Below are 16,793 nucleotides of genomic sequence, written 5' to 3' on the forward strand. Positions count from 1 at the left end.
TATATTTTCTTTATTTTTCTGTCTCGCATTTTCGGCTTCCTTGTTGCTTTGTTCTTCAATCATACTCAACAATGTTTTAACAACGCCCTCTCCTGTTTGTAGCACCATGTCAAAAGTTCCCAAATATGACAAAGACATTAAAAAACAATGTTGATTTGTTATAAAATAGTACGTTAAGATGATAATCATAGTGAATAGAAATTGAAAAAAAAATGTTTAAAAAAATACTAGTTGTTATTAGACGGTCGCTATAGAGACTCAAAATGCTGCTACCAACTTGGGATCATATCGAGAAAGTCGGGCCGATATGCACCGAGCCACCTCATCAATACCGAATACCGTAGGTTGTTGCGAAGCCACTCCCCCAACGTTAGTCGAGTGATTCAAAGTCAATTTATAGATGTTTGGTCGCCGGTTTATAATTTCATCAGTCAAGTGTCCCAAGAGAAAATTATCATAGTTAGGTGGCCAAAGTAGTACTGTTTTATTTCCTAAATTCGAAAATAATTTGAAAAATGTGAACACGATTTATACTCCTGAACTCACCAAGTCCGCATTTTGCATTTCAAAAAAAATCCCAGTCCGAACTGAAACACTCACATTCATTCAAAATTCATACACTCCGATGGGTGTTACCAAGGAAAATTGCCGAAACGAGCTCCGAACTGCAATCCGTCAACTTACAGATCGCTGCCTGTATTCCGCTTCCAAATGGTTAGCAAACCCTTATTTTGTGTTTTAGTTCTTCATTCTAAAACCCTCGAAAATTTTGAATTTGAATATGTTCGATTTATGTAAACAGGGCTGCAGAACAATTGGTGGGTATTGAGCAAGATCCGGCAAAGTATCCGCCTTCGCATACTCGATTACAGCGGGACTGTTCCAGCATTCGCCGCCGATTTCGCTCTACTGATGAAACAATCTCCACCCCTATCGCCGGTACATCATACGTCTCCACTCCAGTGCCGGAGGAGGAAAGCGAAGCCGCAGATTCCGATTTTTACCTTCTTGCAAAGACCTACTTTAATTGTCGAGAGTACAGGAGGGCTGCCCATGTTTTATCTGACCAGACCGGCAAAAAAGCTTTGTTCTTGAGATGTTATGCTCTTTATCTGGTTCGTTTTCTGCTCCTTCCTTTTCCATAGATTTCATGTCCATTATTCATTTACTCGGGATCCACTAACTACACCACAAGTTGTCACGAGCAGAAATACCTGATGCATTCTATAATTATCCGGTGAATCGTTTATTACTATTCTTTTTTCATGTCCACAAGGTGTTCGATTAAATGCAAACAACACATTATGCCATGATTTTTCCTAAAACAGCTACAATATCTCATTACCCAAGTTAGTAACTTTCAGATTGTTCTTCCAGGCAGGGGAAAAACGAAAAGAAGAAGAAACAATCGAACTTGAAGGTCCTTTAGGTAAAAGCGATGCAGTCAACAGTGAACTAGTCTCCATAGAAAGAGACTTATCAACAGTCCGAAAAAACAACACAATTGACTCATTTGGCCTTTACTTATATGGTCTTGTCCTCAAAGAAAAAGGCGACCAAAATCTTGCAAGAACTGTATTAACCGAATCAGTCAACAGCTATCCATGGAACTGGAGTGCATGGTTAGAGCTCCAATCTTTATGCACCACAATCGACACACTCAACACTCTCAAACTCAACAACCATTGGATGAAAGACTTCTTTCTTGCAAGCTGTTATCACGAGTTACGTATGCATAACGAATCTTTATCAAGATACGAATCTCTCCAATCAACTTTTGGCTTTAGCAACTACATCAAAGCCCAAATAGCCAAAGCCCAATACAGCCTACGTGAATTTGAACAAGTGGAAGCCATTTTTGAAGAGCTTCTAAGAATCGACCCTTATCGTGTTGATGACATGGACATGTATTCCAATGTGTTGTATGCAAAAGAATGTTTTTCAGGCTTAAGTTACCTCGCAAGACAAGTTTTCATGACAGATAAATACAGACCTGAATCTTGTTGTATAATCGGGAACTATTATTCCTTAAAGGGTCTTCATGAAAAATCTGTTATGTATTTTAGACGCGCTTTGAAACTAAATAAAAACTATTTATCCGCATGGACATTAATGGGACATGAGTATGTGGAAATGAAGAACACTCCAGCTGCTGTTGATGCTTATAGAAGAGCTGTTGATATAAACCCTTGTGATTACAGGGCATGGTATGGGTTAGGTCAAGCTTATGAAATGATGGGAATGCCCTATTATGCCCTTCATTATTTCAAGAAATCAGTGTTTTTGCAACCGAGTGATTCAAGATTGTGGATAGCTATGGCTCAGTGTTATGAAACGGATCAATTGAGGATGCTTGAAGAGGCGATTAAGTGTTATAGAAGAGCTGCTAATTGTAATGATAGGGAAGCTATTGCTCTTCATAGGTTAGCAAAATTGCATAGTGAATTAGGGGAATCTGAAGAGGCTGCGTTTTATTATAAGAAAGATTTGGAGAGAATGGAAGATGAGGAGAGAGAAGGGCCGAATATGGTTGAAGCTCTTTTGTTTTTGGCGAATTATTGTAGGGCTCAAAAAAGATTTGAAGAAGCTGAAGTTTATTGCACTCGTCTTCTTGATTACAATGGCCCTGTAAGTTTTTTTTTTTTTTTTTTTTTTTTTTTTGAAAAAAAAGGTTAAAGGTTTTTATTGAAATTTGAATTTGTGATATTGTAGGAGAAGGAAACAGCGAAAAGTTTGCTTCAAGCGATTAAATATGCACAATCTGGTTTCCCTTCAATGGATGTTGAGCATTTTCCTTCATAAAGAGTTGATTCGTTTTGTTTCAAGTAGTTTAGTGGTTTGTGTAATCATTCTTTATGATATTATTATATTGTAGTTGTTAGATTCATCCACATTATGATTTCTTGTAGTTTTGTTTTTTATCTTTGATTTTGTATGTGTCTTTTTTCATGAATGAAATTGGATGATTGATGCTGCAATTGGTGACTAAATTGATAATATGGTGAGTATGGAGTTGTGGGTTTTTGTGTTGTAAAAAAAGTTTAATGATACGACTTAAAAGCGTGTCTTGAGTTTGGAGTTTTGTTGTGTACAACATCGATAAAGATTTCCTTTGACACATGAAGTTGATAACTTATATTATCAATCAGAAAACATATGATACAAGTACATGAAACAAACATACTTTGTACATTTGAACCCCTTTTGAATTCTTATTGTGTTGGATCGACTTTTGGACCATATTGTTTGTGTTTTTTTTCACTACAAACAATCCATCGATAATGTGAAACTACAAAAAAAAAAAAAAAAAAAGCGTCGACAATTTGCTCTAAAACGAAGGAGCTATATTGGAGACGAAAGCATGAAATAAAACGCATTTATGCATTTGCCTTTCCATAGTTTTTTTTTTTTTTTTTTTTTTTTTTGGTAGAAAAAAAACGATGTTAAAAGTGTAAATGGGATTTGAACTCATGAATCGGTTTGCTTTAAATGGTGGTTGAAAATAAATCTTTGGCAATTTGTTTCTTGATCTGGCGTCTGTCTGCCGGAAGTTTGACACTTCCACCTTCGGTTGGTTGTTTTCCGACTCCAAATATGAGTTCTTTGACAATTCGTTTCTTGATCCGCCCCCATCTTTTGGTCGGAATCTTGTCAAAAGAAGGTCCATTAGCCTTCCGGCAGCCTCCTCCTCCTCCTCCGGTGGGTTGCTTGTTTAAGTCGCTCATCTTCTACTTGCTTGAAATGTGTGTTATAGTATGAAAAGAATGTGTTTCGTGTTTAATTTTGTCTACTGAATATATAGAGGAAGGATTATTGGGGGGAAAGGGTGTGGTCGGGTGGTAGGATTAGTGTTGTGATTACGCGTGGATAATGAAGGATAGATCAGTTGACGGCGTCTTAAGGTAGTGTGTGTCGATTTCTCGTTGGTAGAAAGAGAAAAGGGTGTAAAGTAAAGACTTGGTCACTAGTCGGTTTTATCTCTCGATTTACTTGTATTGGAGGGCAGGGTACAAGACTACAAGTAACATTTAGAAGCTCCTAGAACATTTATTTCATAAAGATAAATACTATTTGAATATGGTTGGACGTTTGTCATTTGACAAAACCAATTTACTAAAAAAAACTGATTTTTTTTTTTTTTTTTTTTTAATAATCATTTTCTTTGGAATGGGTAATGTATATATATATTTTCCATTCCCATAAAAATTTTTGTCTATTCAAAATAACAACTTTGAAGTGAATAATAATATTAGCCATTTCAATAGGATGTCACATTTTAAGTCCTTTTATAATATTTACTTCTTATTAGTTATATTTTTCAACATTTTGTCATGTTTTAGTAGTAAACGAACCATATTTTCAAATTTTAGAACTGTTAATAGGATTTCAAGCTTATTAAAATTCTAATTTTTTTTTTCTGTCAATAATCCAAAATGGCACGGAATCCGAAATGTCAATACAATACTATAACATCCCGGGAATGAGATATTTCAAAAATTAACTATTAAGTATGGATGTTTATGATTTTAGCCATTGGAGTGGGTTTTGTTTGCAAATTGGTCCCATAGTGGTACATTTCATAAATCTTGGGCAAAGCTTAGTACGATGGGCATATGTTGTGTATGCTGGATGTACATGCGCTAATAAGCATACACCGCGTACGCCAGACATACATGAAGGATCTTTAAACCCTAATTTTTAGGGTTTAACCCATATATAATCATCATTAACTCCTTATTTCTCATTCCCTCATCAGCCTCCACCTGAGAAAACGTCCATCTAGCTAACCCTAAGTGAGAAGAGTGCATCTTGAGCTCATTTTGTATTTTGGTGATATTCTTGAAGAAGAAGAAGAAGGTGGTGGAAAGAGTTTGAAGCTTGGAAGCAACTTGGATCTGAGATTCTCGCCTTGCTAGCAACCTCCAGGAGGTAAAAAGCTCATAGCTTGATCATCTTATCTTATAGATCTATCCATTTCTTCATTTAGGACATTTTTGGTCCCAACTAAGATGATTCTTGTGCATGACATGCTCTTAGTCGAATAAGTCGTCCTTTCAGACCTAATGAGGGGTCTTGAGTCATAACAATGTGGTCTTGATGCTTAGTTTTTACCCATGCATGCTCTAAAAGGTCTTAAGGTGTTAAGAAGTTGGGATTTTATGTATTAAACACTTAATGGGCATGCAAAGTCATAAAATTGGAAACTTCATTAATCTTAGTGGTATTTTGGTCTTAGAGTTGAAATTGGGATGTGAGAGCTTAATGCATTAAGGTCTTATTGAGGAAAAATGGAGTTTGTGCGTACGTTGTCCATAACCCAGCATACGCCGTGCGTACGGGGTCAACCGCCCGACTTCAGTCAAAGCCTGAGTACGCTTCACATATTCAATTGAGTGGATCGAGTTGACCTGTTAACCTTGACATTTGACTAAATTGACCTATGGGTATTTTAGGTATTTTGAGCTGATTAATTGAGATTAGGTCCTTAATTTTGATTAAGTGATCATTGAGCCGGTTTTCAGGATCAAGATTTATTCAGCTTATATACAGAATGAGATGTGGGTTTTCCTCACTGTACTTGTGGGTCGAAGGCACCAATGCCGGTCCACTAGATTATTTATCTTGGTCATGATAGCGATATTATAGTTCATAGTTTTTCAGTAGATCCGTATAATTATCTATATTTGTTGGATCTGTGTATATGTTTGTTTGTTGCATATGTCGACATGTTGTGTTGGCTTGAAACGATCCTGCTTTGTGCTATAGGCCAAGACACTGAGGGGCAACCAGAAAGGCTGTAGGCCCTCCGAGGCAGTCCAGTCAGGCCGACGAACCGTCGAGCGGGTCGGATAGGTTATAGGCCCTGCGAGCCAGTCCAGTCATGCCAAAGGCTCGAAGAGTGGTCTAGAGAGGTCGTAGGCCATGCGAGGCGGTCCAATCAGAATGTCTGCTCATATTTGTGCTTGTTTGTTATGTGGTGTGCTAACAAGAACTATATGATTTTTTGAAATACTCTTTATACATTTTCAAACAAAAACACACATGCCTTAACACGGGATTTGACACAAAGCTTTCAAACTATTTTTTTTTTAGAAAATATCAGATTTTCTGGTGTTTACAAAGTAATACAAAACTTTTCATGTAACATGCTTATGAACTCACCAACATTATATATGTTGACGTTTTCAAATAACTTGTATTGTTAGGAAATCGTTAAGCAGGTGGGCATCAAGAATATGTGGAAATTTGTTGCATTTTGTTGCTATTATAAACATTTATATTTTGGGATGTAACTCTTGTAAACAATTATAATGATGTAAACTCTGTATTGTTGTATTATTGTAAGAGTGATGATGATGCTTGCCTTGTTTCAATTATATTTACTGTGATGATATTACATGTAACACTCAAAATCAGAAAGGCCAAGAAAGGAAAGAAAACCCTAAGTCAAAGGGTCAACTCGTCGAGTCCAGGGAGGAACTCGACGAGTCAGAGCGGGATCTGGGTGTAGAATAAGGAAAGAAAACCCTAAGTCAAAGGGTCAACTCGTCGAGTCCAAGGAGGAACTCGACGAGTCAGAGCGGGATCTGGGTGTAGAATAAGTGACCGACTCGGCGAGTCGGCGAGTGGACTCGATGAGTCTGGTCTGAACGAGAAAAAAACCCTAACCCTGGGGTTTGCACCCTATTTAAGGAACATTACACCCATTCCCTAACCTCTTTACTCCTCTTTAAGATCCAGAAGCCCTAGAATCGTGAGTGAAAGCCATTGGAAGCAAATTGGGGCATTGTTAAGTGTTTTGTGAAGAAATCTTGAAGATCAAGAAGCTTGGATCAAGGAGGTTCGTGGAGATTCGGATTCCTTTTTAGTAGGAGGATGTTTTGGAGGTATTGAATCGTTATCCTTGGCTTTCCCCTTTCTAGATCCATCTTTCATGGAGTTTTGGGGTTTCTTTGAAGAGTATGTGATGAGAAATTGGTGCACAAGTTGGATCTAGAGTTGAAACTCGAGATCTGAGCTCTATTTGGATCCAAGATGCAGAAAGCCCTGTTAGTTGCTATGCAAAAGCCATTCCCCATGAGTTAAGTTCCTTTTCTAGCTAGGTTTTTGGCATTAGGGGACAAGAAGCACGTAAAGGTAGCAACTTTATGTTGCTAATGGACTCTAGAAACCCAGATCTATGGTTTGGAGCAAAGGAGTAGCTCTGTAACTCGAGATTATGGGAATGCACATATGGACTCGGCGAGTTTGGGAGATGACTTGGCAAGTCGGGCTAGATACCAGTGTTAAACCGCGTAGTAACTCGACGAGTCACATTAGTGAACTCGGCGAGTTGAAGAAGATAGACAAGAACTCGACGACTTGGAAGAACAACTCGGCGAGTCTGTTGAAGATTGCCGTGAACTCGGCAAGTCTGTTCTTGGACTCGGCGAGTCAAGTCACGAAACCCCAAACCCTTCGAGTTAAGACTCAGATCAATGAGTTGAGTGAGGACCCAGTGAGTTGGACAGGTCAGGCTTGGAAATCAGTAGACTCGGCGAGTCATGCTCTGACTCGGTGAGTCGAGTCGCGAATGAAAGGGGTTTCTAAGCTTATGAACTTGGCGAGTCAGTAGGCTGACTCGAAAAGTAGGGTCAACTTGGAAGGTTGACTTTGACCAGGACTTTGACCTTGACGAGAGTTGACTTAGTTGACTTTTGGAGGACTGTCAGACTAAGTGTTATATTGATATTGGTAGCATGGAGAGCTAGAGGAGCAACGCCTCAGAGGGTTATCGGTTAGCAGCCAGAGGGTTACCAACAGAGCTTAGCAGTTCAGGTGAGTTACCTTCCAGTAGCGGTGGGTCTATGGCCACAATGTCAGCCCACCAGTAGGAGTTGTGTGTTAGATGATTGTCTTTGTGATATCATCTAGTTTTGCTACTACATGATATGATATATGCTAGTTTGGTGTGTTATAGTAGTAGAGTTTGGTTGTTAGGACCGAAGGGTAGTCAGACATCCCAGATACGTCTGACAGTATGTGATGTCATGATTATATGCTAGCATGATCAGAGATATGTGTTAGGGGTAGTAGGAGGGGAGCAGTCCCTGAGTTCGGTTGTTAGGACCGAACGGTAGTCAGACACCCTAGATATGTCTGATAGTATGTTATGTTATGATATGTGATAGTAGTAGTGGTAGGGGGTGAAACAGTCCCCGAGGTTCGGTTGTTAGGACCGAAGGGTGTTCGGTACCCAAAAATGGCCGCACGGGTAGGACGACACCCCAGAATGGCCGCACGGGTAGGTCGGCACCCCAGAATGGCCGTACTGGGTAGGTCGGGCACCCCAGAAATGCCTGACAAGTATGGTATGTTATATGATTGTACAATATGTACGCAATGTGATTGTATGGTATGTGGTCGTTTGGGGGAGCTTACTAAGCTTCGTGCTTACGGTCTTAGTTTTTGGTTTCAGGTACTCAATTTTCAAAAGAGGAGCTCGAAGAGGTTGCAGTGCACACACCATAGACAGTTAGTCTGGGAATGTTTACTCTGATAATAAGATTATGTTTTGGATTAATACTCAGAAATTATGTTATGACTAAAACAAAAATATAGAAATTAATAACGAAGAAGAAAATAAAATTGAAAATGTAACTATTGGTAAACTTATAAATAATCAAGTTTCTCAAAAAATGGAACACTCAAATTACTTTAGTCAAGGATAATTTTAAAATCAACCTAACTGCTTTAATTGATAGTGGTGCTGATATGAATTGTATTCAAGAAGGAATTTTTCCTACACAATTTTATGAAAAAACTACATCTAGACTTACTGGTGCCGGAGGTACAAAATTAATTGTAAATTATAAAGTTTTTGATGTTCATATTTGTAATGATCAAGATTACTGTTATAAAACTCACCTAATTTTAGTAAAAGATCTCTCTTCTCCTTTAATTCTAGGAACACCTTTCATTACAAAACTATATCCTTTTATGGTTCATGATGATGGTATAAGAACCAATGTTTTTGGAAAGGAAATTATATTTAAATTTTGTGAACCTCCTCTATATTCAACGATTAATGTCCTTAATTATAAAACGCAACAAGCCAAATATCTTATTAACGAAATAAATAATGTTCGAATAACTAATCAATTAAGTGATAATAATATTCAAAATAAAATAACAAGATTAAAATTAAAATTTGAAAAAAACGTTTGTTCTAATATTCCTAATGCCTTTTGGAGTAGAAAGCAACATATTGTAAAACTACCATATATAAATTTTTTTAATGAAAAGGATATTCCTTCAAAATCTAGAGCCATTCACATGAATAATGAATTAGAAAGTCATTGTAAAAATGAAATTCAGGATTTAATAAATAAAAAACTCATAAGACCTTCTAAATCACCATGGTCTTGTTCAACATTTTATGTCATGAATGTCGCAGAATTAGAAAGAGGATCATCAAGATTAGTTATCAATTATAAACCTTTAAACAAAGTTTTAGAATGGATTCGTTATCCTATTCCTAATAAACGAAATTTGCTAAAAAAGCTTTATGATTCAAAAATATTTTCAAAGTTTGATATGAAATCAGGATTTTGGCAAATACAACTTCACGAGGAAGATAAATACAAAACTGGTTTTAATGTTCCCTTTGGGTATTTTGAATGGAATGTAATGCCTTTTGGATTAAAAAATGCTCCTTCTGAATTCCAAAATATTATGAATGATATCATAACTCCTATAAGTAGTTTTGCTATTGCTTATATCGACGATGTCCTAATTTTTTCAAAATCAATTGATCAACATCTTAAACATTTAAATCAATTTCATGATTTAATTTATCAAAATGGTTTAGCTGTCTCTACAACAAAAATGCATTTATTTAAAAATGAAATTCGTTTTTTAGGACATGATATTGTCAAAAACACTATTAGACCTATAACAAGAAGCTTGCAATTTTCTACTAAATTTCCTGATGAAATTAAAGATAAAAAACAGCTTCAAAGATTTTTAGGATGCTTAAATTATATCCATGATTTTTTCAAAGATTTAGGGATCATATGTAAACCGCTTTATAATCGATTAAAAGACAATCCTGAACCATGGACTCAAAAACATACAGATATAATTAAATATATAAAACAAAAGGTCCCTACTTTGCCATGTTTAAATTTACCTCATCCCGATGCCAAAATCATAGTTGAAACCGATGCTAGTGATATTGGATTCGGAGGAATTTTAAAACAAAAATTTGTTAACTCAACTGAAGAGCAATTGGTTCGATATTACTCTGGTGCATGGAATGATACACAGAAAAACTATTCAACTATCAAAAAGGAAATTTTAAGCATTGTTTTATGTATTAAGAAATTTGAAGATGATTTATTTATGAAGAGTTTTTTATTAAGAATAGATTGTCAATCTGCAAAAAGTATTTTGGAAAAAGATGTAAAAAATATTATTTCCAAGCAAATTTTTGCTCGTTGGCAAGCCCTCTTAGGTAACTTTGATTTCGAAATAGAATTTATAAAAGGAGAAAATAACTCGCTTCCTCACTTTCTTTCTCGAGAATTTTTGTAGGGAAAATGAGTTCGTCGTCCTTTTCCAAACATGATGACAAGAAGCCAGTCTCTCAAAATCTTGTTCCAGCCTCTCAAAAGCTAGTTCCATTTCAAAATCAAAATCGTTTTTCTCCTTTAACACCTACTTCTAAGAATTCACAACTTTATTCTAATATCCTTCAGTCAAAGCTTGTTAGTCCAAAGGTTACTTCAACCGACACAATAAGCCTTTTTACAAAACCTATCACTCCTCAAACTCAAAAATCTGTTACTCCTAGCCCTTCTACAAAAACTCATTATGTTCTTAATCCAAATTTCCTAAGAGTTCAAATTCTTGAAGATTTTCAAATCCATAAGTTACACCAAGGTTTTCATATTCTCACCAATCATCTCTTTGGACAAGGGAAAACCTTTTATGTTGATTCATATAAAACCCGAGAATATTATCAAGCTATTCTGCAAGAATCTGGTTCAGTCAATTTTGTTCATCATTCTAATTCTAAAGAGGGAAACATTGATTTTAGCAAAGCTCATATTATGAAAATCATTTCTCCAGAAAGTTGGGTTCCAAACCTTCACTCTGAAAAACCTCTTATAAGTTATCCTGCTTATCCCAAATTTTCTTACTATGATTATCAAGACGCCTGGACTAAGGCATTCTTTATTCGGAATTATTCACATTCATGGTTTATCTTTTTTTGATTTGAACTTCAATTGTGAATATCCAAGATGGTATCAGAGCCAAGAAAAGTTTTTTGGGGTGGTCATGCATGATATATTTACTTCAAATTTATTTAAATTTGGTTTAATATCCTATAAGAAATATATAAGTTTTAATAAGCATGATTCAGAGACAAGACCAGTGATTGGTTGGATTAGCGTAAAGCGCGCAGATAAGGACGTAAGTCGCGGTGCCAGACCACAATCATCGTCGGGACGAATCCCCTATGCTCACCATTATTAAAACAAGTAAGTTTTCTTATAGAATTTTAAAACAAAATTAATTAAATATGAGTAAATTTTCAGGCATACTATCCAAAAAATATATTCTTGGTAAAAATATCAATAATGAACAAGATAATGATGATAATCAAATAAATTCTATTGAAGAAACCGTTAATAACATAGAACAAAGTTTGAATAATTGGACAATACCTAAAACTAATATTAATACAATATATAAAATAGGAACTTTTGATTATTTTCAAGGTTATTCTATTAAAATGACAGAACAAACTTTGTCTATTGGTCAAAACCAACAAAATTTACATTTGTTATCATCACGATCTATTCTAGAGCATAGAACGAAATATAAATTTTTACATATCGGTTTAGTCCAAATTGCTATCAAGCCTCTGTTTAGAATTGGAATAGATGCCCCTGCTCTCCTTATTTTAAGAGACAAGCGACATAAAGATTTTCAAAATTCTATTTTAGCTATGGCTGAAACAAATATTGCTAACGGACCTATTTATTTCAATTGTTATCCAAATTTCTCTGTTGGATTATTTGATAAAAATATTTTAGATACTTTGGTTTTAACTATAGAAACAAAAAATTTAGAATTTAAAGATGATACAAAGCCTTTAGCAATAATTTATCGTGTTTGTTACAAAACTATGACAACTACACTTGAACCAAAAACACGTTTATCAAGTCCTAGAAATGAAACAATTATTTTTGAAGCAAATACTAACCATACCAAAGTTCATACACCAAAAAGATTAAAATGGTCTGATATAACCCAATCATGTAATTGGAACTTACAAAATGTTATTGATCCAAAACCATTAGACTCTTCAAAACAAATCTCAAATATTATTGAATATAATGATGGTTCTGTAGATATAAATTTTTCTTCCTTAAATATTTCATCATCCAGATTATCAACTTCTTTTATCCCAGAAACAGGCTCTTCAAAATCTTCGTTATTAAAGTCGAGATCTTTAAAACTAAAAACTGTTGACTATACTAATTCTATTCCCAGACCGTTATATCAAGATGATCAAAATAGTGAAAATAGTCTTCCTAGTCCTACTAAATCAGATTTTATTGATGAACTTCAAAATTTTAAACAACAATTATGAGTTCTAAAATACAAATTAATTGTTCACAAAATAATAAGCTTTGGGCTAATATGTTAAAAAGGCATTGGAAGATAAATTCTAATATATGCAAAACAATTCAACATTTAGAAGAAACTAAAACTCATGAAAATTATAATTTATACAAAATATCTCCATGTACTAATAAATATAATAAACAAATAAAAAAAATTTCTAGACTAAAGATAGGAATAAAAAATACGAAAAATCAAGAAGCCATAATTTAGAATCGATAAAGCATATTTCTTCAATCCTAACAAAAACAACCTGTTAAAATGAATTTCTCGAATTTAGAATATCAAGTTGATTTTGATTACTTCAAAAATATTGAGTATTATAAAGATTATAACCATAAAAAAAGAGCTTGGCACGAGAAAATTTTTTCATACTACTTAAGATTTCTCCATTTAGGCATTTGGGAAGATTATGTCTTATCAAATAAAATTCATTCTCCTTTTTTTCAATGGTTTGAATTAATTTATGCCCCTAAACATAAAATAAATTACCCATTTAAAAATGATTCTATCACTCCCATTTTGGAGAAAAAATATAAAGATATTATTTATAATAAAGAAATTATTGCTAATTTTCCACCAAAAAGAGAAATTATTATTAACGATATGTTTATTGCAACTCCTTTAGTTCAAGCCCCAAATCAATTAACTACTGAAAAGGGTCTTCAAAAAATTATTTACCAAAATAATTATGCAAATGAAACCTTATCTAGTATTACCGAGCATTTATTTAAAATTGAAGAAAAAATTTTCAAAGATAAAAACGTTAACAAGCAAAATATGGCAATCACAAGTAATTTAAGTTTTGTTCCTTGCCAAATCGATGGTAATTTTAATCTAGGAAATACAGATTTAATTAATGAATTAGAAAAAAGACTTTCAAAACTTCATATCTCAAACACTAATAATATTAATATTCTTACGAATGAAGAATCTGAAAATAGTGATATTAATAGTGAAACAAATTTTGAAATTCTTGCTCGACAATTTGATACAAATGATGATATTAATCAACTCACTAATGACTTTTCAAATCTTAATAAAATTCATCAATCAAAGCAAAGCACTTTCGGAAAAAATCCAAAACCAACCATAAGAAATTATTGGAATAGACCCTCTCTTCCAGATGTTCAACTTGAAGAACGAAGTTTTCAATTTGATCGTTCTCAATATGATGGTAATTCTGTTTATGAATGGAATATTGATGGCCATTCTGAACATCAAATTATGAATATTGTACAAGAAATGACTATGGCTGCTAATGCTTATAAAGCTCATAATAATACTCAACTCCAAATTGTTAATATTATTACTTCTGGTTTTACTGGCAGTCTTAAAGGTTGGTGGGATTTCTATATTTCACAAGAAGAAAAGGATTATATTTTATCTGCTAAGAAAACTATTATAAAACAAGAAAATAATCAACAAATACAAACGTTTGAAGATGATATGGTTAACACTTTAATTTTTGCTATTATCAAAAACTTTGTAGGGGATCCTACTACTTTTCAAGAAAAAACTTCAGAAATTTTAATGAATTTACATTGCAGAAAACTTACTTATTTTAGATGGTATAAAGATAATTATCTTGTTAAAGTTTTTTCAAGACCTGATTGTAAAGAGTCCTATTGGAAAGAATGTTTTATTGCTGGCCTTCCAAAACTCTTTGCGGAAAGAGTTAGACAAAAATTAAGAGAAAATTTTAATAATACCATCCCTTATCAAAATTTAACTTATGGAGATTTAATAAACTATATTAATAAAGAGGGATTAACAGTTTGTACTGATCTTAGGTTTAAAGAAAAACTCAAAAAAGATAGAATTAACAGTAAAAATGAATTGAGAAATTTTTGCCAACAATATGATTATCAGCCCTTGAATGGTCCGTCTACTTCAAAATCTAAAGTATTTAAGAAAAGATCTTCAAAATATTTCAAGAAAAAGAAATATAATCTTCCAGAAAATTATAAAAGGGGTAAAGATTACGCTTCGAAATCTAAAAAACCTTATAGACTAAATTATAAAAAATCTAAAAGAAAATCAAAAGATATTATTATTTGTCATAAATGTGGGCGTAATGGTCATACAACAAATAATTGTTATGCTAAGACGAAAATAAATGAGTTAAATGTCTCTGAATACTTGAAAGAACAAATAAGAAAAATCATTTTAAATACTGATTCAGATTCCGATGAAAGTATTTCTGACTTTCAAACAAATGATTTAAATATTCTCGAAAATACTACTTCAAGTTCTGAAGATTCTGATATTTGCGAGTGTATTGGTAAATGTCACTGTAACAATTTAATCAATGTAATCACTAGTAGCTCCATTAATGTTCTTTCACAAGATGATAAAGATCTTTTAAACTCTCTTGATTCTATAAAAGATAAAAATATCCAAGAATTGCTAATAAAACAGATGCTTAATAAAACTAATAACATAACTCCTGCTAATAATGAAAATTTTAATTTAAAAAATATATACGAAAGATTTATTGAAGCAAAGCCAATTTCTATGCAAGAACTTCAAGAAGAATTAAAAATAGTAAAACAAGAAAAAAATCATTCTCTAAAAAATGTTCATCCCATGTCTAAAAAATCTCCAAGAGTCTCTCTTTCTACTAGTAGATGTTCAAAGTCCTTAGATTTTCAAATAATTCTTTCTCCAGAAGTATGTACTGATTGTAATTCAAGCCTAATTCAAGAAGGTATTATCTAAAATATTTTATCGTTGTGTTGTTCTTATTTCTCTATGATAATTTCATTTGGAGTTATTCTAACTATTAATTCTACAAGATTTGAAATTTTTGTTAAAATAGTACTCGTTTTTAATAATCAAATTAATCAAATTCATGGTTAAATCATTTAATTATGTCTAACAAAATCTTGATGAATTGTATTCCTAATAGAAATATTCTTTTAAAAATATAGCAAATCCAAGAATCTATTAATAACTCTGAGCAAAATCTTAAAAATTCTCATAAACCTAATAATCAAGGTACAGTTTTAAACAATAATCATATTCATGATGTTAGACGATTCATAAGAGCAAGTATTAAAATTCGAAACAAACAAATACGTTATCTAAAAACAAAACTAGTTGTTTTCTAGTTCCATAATTGATTATTAGCGTACAGAATAAGAGCAAGTATTAAAATTTGAAACAAACAGATACGTTATCTAAAAACAAAACTAGTTGTTTTCTAGTTCCATAATTGATTATTAGCGTACAGATGGTATCAGAGCCAAAATTTTTTTTGGGGTGGTAATGCATGATATATTTACTTCAAATTTATTTAAATTTGGTTTAATATCCTATAAGAAATATATAAGTTTTAATAAGCATGATTCAGAGACAAGACCAGTGATTGGTTGGATTAGCGTAAAGCGCGCAGATAATAAATATGGTTTTAGTAATGTTTTTAAAAGAAATTTTTAGTCGTGATTTTTGGGTTGTTACTAGTTGGTATTTGAGCCTTGGTTTGAGGGATTCAGACACACTTGAGAGTGTGTCTGGACTCAAACTAAGGAAACGGTAAAAGGTTTTCAAAAGAAAAACATTTTCGAAAGGAATTTTTGGTAAAAAGAAGTTTGAGAAAAGAAAAGAGTTTTAGAAAAAGCGATAAGAATATTTAGATATAAAATAACTTGAAAAGAGAAAAAGGGTGTGGTGCATACAATCATCCGAGCTCAAGTAAGTACTCCCAAATTACCCATACAAGTTATGATTATCAGTTTCAGTTTCAATTTTAGTTCCAGTTTCAGTTTTAGTAGAACAACATGCTAGTATAGGGCTAAGGATCTAGGAGGATGCCTTATGTGCATGCTTTATGTGTTTCAACCTTATGAGAATTTCATGCTATAAATTGAGTAGATAGCAGTAGGATAGCCTGTTTAGGTTATGCATGATAGTATGAGTTCAGCATTGTATGCTAATGCAGTTTCTTGATATGAGGATATAATTGCTCGAGTAGTTTCTTGTGCCTAAATGCTGCTTGCTTTGTGCTTTGTGGGGCTCCTAGTGATGGGAGTTAGCTATTAGGTGAATACATCACATCACATGTGATCAGGGTTGAATAATCTTAGAGTGCTAGATTTGGCCCTATTGTGCACTCT

The 16,793-nt window shown here is 33.5% G+C and overlaps 1 protein-coding gene across 1 annotated transcript; it reads left to right on the forward strand.

The window, feature by feature from the left end:
• Positions 1-539: 539 nt before the first annotated feature.
• APC8 (anaphase-promoting complex subunit 8) lies at positions 540-2,891 on the forward strand. Its single transcript, XM_078957050.1, has 4 exons — positions 540-714; positions 803-1,115; positions 1,378-2,628; positions 2,713-2,891. The coding sequence occupies exons 1-4, from the start codon at positions 626-628 to the stop codon at positions 2,800-2,802; spliced, it is 1,743 nt and encodes a 580-aa protein (XP_078813176.1). The 5' UTR covers positions 540-625; the 3' UTR covers positions 2,803-2,891.
• Positions 2,892-16,793: the final 13,902 nt, after the last annotated feature.

The sequence above is a fragment of the Lactuca saligna genome, chromosome 5 (assembly GCF_052625555.1).
Source record: "Lactuca saligna cultivar CGN05327 chromosome 5, ASM5262555v1, whole genome shotgun sequence".
Taxonomy (NCBI): domain Eukaryota; kingdom Viridiplantae; phylum Streptophyta; class Magnoliopsida; order Asterales; family Asteraceae; genus Lactuca; species Lactuca saligna.